Raw genomic sequence first — 6,455 nt, forward strand, 5'->3', positions numbered from 1 at the left:
AAACATTGCAAGTCAACTTTAACATCACTAGCCATCAACAGCATTCATCCACTTATAAAGAAACAAGAAACAAGCAGTTTGTTATGAAGTTTCACTGCATAAGTCCATACACCCAAAAGTTCCATCTGCATATTTTTAAGCGTGTTCAAGGAAAACAGTCTGCAGTCTCAATAGGAGAAAGGTTACTAGGGATGATCAAGACTACAACAATAAGAACATCAACAGACATTCGACAAGAATAATAACATCGACAGGCATACGTTCCGTGGGTGGGTTACACAAGCAACGAACTTAATATTAAGAGGATGTCTTTCCCTAACTTAACCCCATATTACGCATGCACTATCTTGCAGTGACATGGTGAAGCAAATCACAGTCCCACAAAGGTACATTGCTTTCTTGCGTGCTCTGGAATCAACTTTGCTACAATTTCCATTGGAACTCCCTTTAACTCTGTTTGTCAACAAGCATCCGCGAAACATTATGCTTTTTGAGTCAAGGAAGGATATCATAAGAATAATCTTCCCAGTTATGTGGACTAACCGTGAGGCTTGAAGTTAAAGAGAGGAGGTAGATATCGACCATTTGGTAAACGAGCATTTGGATCTCGAAGTTCATCAAAGAACGGGTGAATCAATGCTTCCAACTGCATAAATAGGAATTAAATAGGATGCCCATTTCATTTCATGGGGTTGCATATACAGCCCTTGGCTATAGTACATAACTAGTTTCTATGATATACTCACAGCAGTGCTTCTCAAGTTTGGCGAATATTGAAGCAGCCTAGAGACAAGATCTACTGCCTCAGGTGGCATTCTTTTATGAAAAATCTGTATATTGAAAGAAATTGTTGAACTGTATCACAACTGATAAAAGAAAAACAGGATACACAGAAACTTTAGAAACAAAATGATGGAACATTAACAAGATATACCTTGTGCCATGGATGAGCTTTGATCTGAGGAAATTTGAACTCCGTATAGTTGGGGTTCATGCATTTAATTTCTTCTCTTGTTGGAGTACCCAAAATCTGGACGAGTGAAAATGAAGTATAGAAATAAATGGTACTAAAAATGGTACTAATAAGTTAGATTTAGGAGAAATCCACGAGGTACCTTGATAATTTCTACAAGTTGATCAACTCCACTATCTCCTGGGAAAAGAGGCTGTTGATGACTCCCACAATAAATCATTAGCATGGATGAGTTTCATTTAAAGAAAATTCTAGCATTAGTATACCTGTCCTAGGAGGAGTTCAGCGAGAACACAACCAGCTGACCATATGTCAATAGCTGTTGTATACTCTGTGGCACCAAAAATGAGCTCTGGGGCTCGGTAATATCTAGAACATATATATGATATATTTGGTTCCCCTTTAACCTGTTATTATTCAAACAAAAATTCAAATTTAAGCAAACTTAATGAAGAAAGCATCTATAGCCAACAATGAAGGGAATGAAGATACATACCAAGACTTTGGCACTTCCAAAGTCACATATTTTCAACTGTTGTGAATGTGGGTTGACCTGTTAAAGAATGTAATTTTAGTAGTTTTATAATTGAAAGCACAGATGACCTATCATAGCCAAAGAGAAACCTACATGCAAACCACGTCCACATCTATAACTGTACATTGTATACAAAATTACAAAGGAAGTATTTTATTCTAATATAATTCGGTTTGCAACTATAGAAACCCCTAAATACACATACCATTTATTGCATATACATATATCAAAATTAATGTATGTGCATGTAGAGCATTGGATTTCAAACGAACACACAACTATGAGTAACATTCATCAATCGAGAGGGTGATACAAATAGACATAGACTTCAAAGAAAACCTACAACTGAAAAAAAAAACATTTTATGAGTGCAATAACAACTGAAAAACAAATTTAAAAAAAAAACATTTTATGAGTGTGATACATCTGATATCTCTTGTTCCTTGAGTGTATGGACAAACAAACAAGACTCATGCTTGCTAGTCAGACCAGTATGAAGTAACTACGTCTAAACAAAATAAGAAAAGCCTCTTTTTCTCTTTTAAAAAAAAAGGTTGGATGGCATACCAAAAGATTTTGTGGTTTGATGTCTCTGTGGCAAACTCCAATGGTACAATGTATATAGGCCAATGCTCTACAAATCTGTCAATATAATTGAAAAATCAGCACATATACCTTTTGACTTATTTAAAATGGTTTTTTCATTAGTTGCAAACACTTAGGCATCCTATTTTGGTAATCATGTAGTATGCAACATGCTAATTGAATTAATAAGAAAGCTAATGGCCAAACCATCACATCAAGAGGGCAACATTTTTTAAACAAATGGAACTTGAAAGGAACTTTCATGGCTCACCATAAGTTTAGGGTTACCTGATACATATAAAGCTTCACATATATCAATGGCATGCGCTGATTCATCTTGTTGTAGTGCTTAATTACTCGATGAACAGTTTCAGGAACATATTCAAGAACCAAGTTAAGATATAATTCTTCTTTTTCAGTTGTTGAAAAGAAACAGTGCTTCAAGCACACAACATTTGGATGGTCAAGAAGCCGCATGGTTTGCAATTCACGGTTTTTATACCTCTTGTCTTGAAGAACCTTTTTTATAGCTACTGTCTCTCCTGTCTCAAGACACTTAGCCTACAAGGAAATTTATGAGAAAAACATTACAGGTACAATTATAGATACGCAAATTCAAAGTAGATACAAAAAGATCTCTATGCTGAAGGATAAGCACCAAACACCAAAACTCAACAGTCAAGGACTATGTTCTACAATTGCTATCTTAGCTATTAAATGGACTGCTGAAGTTACCTGAAATACAACTCCAAATGATCCATGTCCCACTACACGCTCAGCCATGTAACTTATAGTCTGCGAGGCATTCAGTATTAGTAATCAATAAACGAGTATAAATGAATATATGAAAACCTCTAGGACTTTGGCCTAAATTGTCAAGTTATTGGAGCCATTCTGATGCCACAATACTTAAGGCTAACAGATTTACCTGTTTTGGCTGGCCATTTCTGCCACCTATAGTTGTCACAATTATATGACCTGTCTCAGTCTCATTGCCATTGATCACAGTGGCTTCCACTTCCTAAATTAAAACATAACCAATGTCAAATATGAAAATTTGTATAATCGAACAGCTACAATCTACTTTGATTTTATGAAGAAGCAAATTGTCTATGCTCATCACAAAATGTATTTACTTACTTTATCGTCTCTTATATGCATATCATTCATTTCGTCTGGCAACCTATCCACAGAAATACTACTACCGCCAGCATTATTTGGCCCCAATGTTGGTGCCATTGAAGCCATCCAGCATGCACCTTACTCAGTCCCGCATAGAGCAAAAGATTCTAAAAGCACTTACCTGACCAAGGAGGGTGTCAAAATGATGGGGTGCAAGAATTATTTCAAGAAAAAGCTAGACAAACTTACGCAATTGTCAAAACTGTGCAAACACCTGAGAATAAATCAACAAAGCACCCAAAGATGAAGTTCCAAGATACAAGCACGAGAAGCATAAACTCTGCGCAAGAAACTAACATGGAATATTATTGTTAAGAGCCTACTCCTATTTGCAGATCAATGAGTGCCAATTTTGGCATTCTCCAGCGACAAATTTGGTTGCCCAGAAATCAATACAAAATGAATTCAAGTTCGTAAAAATTAAATACGTAAGCATGCTGATCTCAAACAATTGCATAATTATTGAGAGAAAAAGAAACCGGATATCAAAATTCAAACTGAGATGCGCGATAATGCATGAGAATCGTGGTCTAGATTAGTTGTAAATGATTGAGGGAAAACAATGACGGCGTAAAAAAGCCTCCTTTTTCCAAAATATTTCAAAACGAGCGTTGAAATCTAAAGCAAGAGGAGCTCGAAATGGGAACTTTGAAAAACCCTAGGCTCAGACGTAAAAGAATTGAGCTCGTAATTCTCCAAGATGGAAAGGTACCCTAACGCACATTCTCGAGCACGGACCCTTTTCATTTAACACAACAATCGAGGCGATTACAGATCTACATACAAATACCAACAGAAAGCATGACACGATGTACAAATGAGTCCAGTTAAATCAGACGAGCAACTAATAAATTTAGCGAGACGATGAACAAATTTCCTAGTGACGCTACAGAAATGAAAAGAAATAATGATTCAAGACGAAAAGCTCACCAGACTGAATCCAGGCGACCGATTATCTTACAAACAACACTGAAGAAGCAATCTCGCTGAGCGACGAAGGTAGATCGACTCAACGGTTCCTCCCCTCGGTATCCCTCTCCTTCAGTCTCCTCCTAGGGTTGGAGGAGAGTCGCGAGGACGGTGTGACCCGAGATCGGAGTTGCTTTTACCTTCTCCCACACGTTTTCCCTGTCCACCATTTTTCAGACGATTTTTCATGTTAGTCCCTGAACTATCAAGGATTCACGTACCCGTTCTCTTTTTTTCAGGAACAATTAAAAGAATTAATATTTAAATCCCCATAAGATTTAAAGAGAAAGTCATCTATTTATTAATAAATAAATAAATTAATCAACAATGAATCAATCTGAAGGATAAATATTTTATTAAATTTTTTTATTTTATTATTTTTATTGATGATAATTATTTTGATGAAATAATAAAATTTCTCGGCACATACAATATTTTGAAGTAAATAAGTCAATTATTGAGGACGATAATGCAATTTGAGAAGGCACAATTATTGGCGAGAGGATAAGCAAAGTAGAGCGCGGTCAAAAGTGAAAAAGAAATAAGCTGCGAAACACTGGCAACTGCTAAGTGCTTTACTTAAACACGGTGCGTTTGATTCACACTAACCAAGATTAAGTTGATTCACAGAAATCAAGATTACGAAAAATAAAATATAATTTATTTGATTCCATCTGATAATATAATAAAAATTTATTTATTTAAAGATTTTAATGTATTGATATCTACGATTATATTTATTTTAAATTTTAAACATTAAAATTTGACTAAAACTTGACTGTCACATGATTATTTATATAAAAGATCAAATAATAATATAATAATTAATAAATTTAATAGAGTGAAAATAAAATAAAATATATATAATAATAATATTATTATTATTAATGATGATATATATAAATAAATAAATTTAGATAATATTCTTTCAATTTCCTTTTTTTTCTTTAACGATTTTATTTTTTATTTTTTTCATGCCACATTACTAAATAACAATAAGGAAAATAAAAATAATCAGAAAAAATGAATAAATAGAAGGTCCACAGACTATAAAAATGTTAAAGCCATGAAAAATAAAATAAAATAAAATTTGTGATTCTTTTGTCTTCATTCTCATTTCTCATGCCGTGTAATTGTGAGGTACCCATGAGGTGGGGCGCAGCTAAATGAGATGGAACATATACGGAAATGTGGGGAGCTTTTAATTTATTTTTTTTAATTAAATGGATGCAAGTGAAGTCGCACATGCACCATAGAAATGGAACCAGTAAAATTAGAATTGTTGTCAATTATATTACAATTAATTTTAGATTATAGAACTTGATTAAGAGTTAAGACTTTAACTCCAATATTTATCCGGTAGATTACAGATCATATTTTGATTAATATAATAATATAATATATCTTTTTTTTTTTTGGCTTAAAGGACATCTCCAATGTAAAATTTTTAGAGAGATTTGTGAAAAAAAAATTGAATAAAAAAACTCGTGAGCTTTAGGTTTGAGATTTTTAATTTAAAAGGACCTTGTGTTATGAGAGCTCTAAATGATTTTTTTTATAATTTTCGATATGTCATATTAAATATATAAAAATTTACTATTCTCTACACAATCAAAAAGTCTTCCTGTAAATCTTAAATCTCATTGTTAATTAATTTTTAGTCCTACTCACACGATTAATTTTAAAAAATATATATTTGAAATTTCATTAGTGCTCATCTGCACACAGGGGCAGGGGGGGGCGACCGCCCCCAGGCGCCCCCCCTGTGGCTCCGCCCATGGAAATGATGACGACCGACATGGTTCAGATTGTTCAATGACTTTTGAAATTGAGAAAACCTTAAAAAATTTGAGATAATCGCATTTCAAATTGAATTTGCAAACGTTTACTGATGATGTCAAGTATGCAATATTACTTAAAAATCAAATAAGATTTTTATTAATAATTTTAGATGGATAACTAAAATTTTAACAATAACCTCCAATCAAATACACACTTATAGTTCGAATCCAATTACGATGTATTATGAGGTGCGGAGTGCTTTTTAATTTATTAGAGTCATCGTGAAAAAAATTTATAGAATTAAATTAATCCTTTAAAATTAATTAGATCTTAAAAATTAGATTTAAAGACTATAAAAAATATATTTATATAAAAGAAATAGGATGAAAACCGTTTGAATCGGCCTGCTGTTTCAGTCCCTTTTACACT

At 33.4% G+C, this 6,455-nt stretch overlaps 1 protein-coding gene across 2 annotated transcripts; it reads right to left on the reverse strand.

Moving 5' to 3' along the window:
* Positions 1-52: 52 nt before the first annotated feature.
* LOC141833576 (shaggy-related protein kinase alpha) lies at positions 53-4,367 on the reverse strand. Of its 2 annotated transcripts, XM_074721057.1 has the most exons (14): positions 4,206-4,365; positions 3,465-3,489; positions 3,234-3,396; positions 3,022-3,114; positions 2,829-2,888; positions 2,382-2,654; positions 2,076-2,150; positions 1,470-1,526; positions 1,240-1,380; positions 1,116-1,166; positions 935-1,030; positions 747-830; positions 544-646; positions 53-453 (listed from the first exon to the last, which is right to left on the reverse strand). In XM_074721057.1, exons 3-14 carry the CDS (start codon positions 3,339-3,341, stop codon positions 371-373), a joined length of 1,224 nt encoding a protein of 407 aa, XP_074577158.1. In that variant the 5' UTR covers positions 3,342-3,396; positions 3,465-3,489; positions 4,206-4,365; the 3' UTR covers positions 53-370. The 2 variants fall into 2 exon arrangements, with proteins under 2 accessions (XP_074577158.1, XP_074577157.1); XM_074721056.1 differs by lacking the exon at positions 3,465-3,489 and having other exon boundaries at positions 4,206-4,367.
* Between the last annotated feature and the right edge of the window lie 2,088 nt (positions 4,368-6,455).

Source organism: Curcuma longa, chromosome 8 (genome assembly GCF_044706935.1).
Source record: "Curcuma longa cultivar G26 ecotype Majalengka, Jawa Barat chromosome 8, ITB_CL_G26_1.1, whole genome shotgun sequence".
Taxonomy (NCBI): Eukaryota; Viridiplantae; Streptophyta; class Magnoliopsida; order Zingiberales; family Zingiberaceae; genus Curcuma; species Curcuma longa.

Bases quoted from the DNA above. Each gene is read 5' to 3' on its own strand.
- LOC141833576 (XM_074721056.1), bottom strand. From the start codon at position 3,341: ATGGCTTCAATGGCACCAACATTGGGGCCAAATAATGCTGGCGGTAGT. The intron at 2,889-3,021 runs GTAAATCTGTTA...AATGCCTCGCAG, and splicing joins GAAATGGCCAGCCAAAACAG to ACTATAAGTTACATGGCTGA. The intron at 831-934 runs GTATATCTTGTT...TTCAATATACAG, and splicing joins AAGCTCATCCATGGCACAAG to ATTTTTCATAAAAGAATGCC.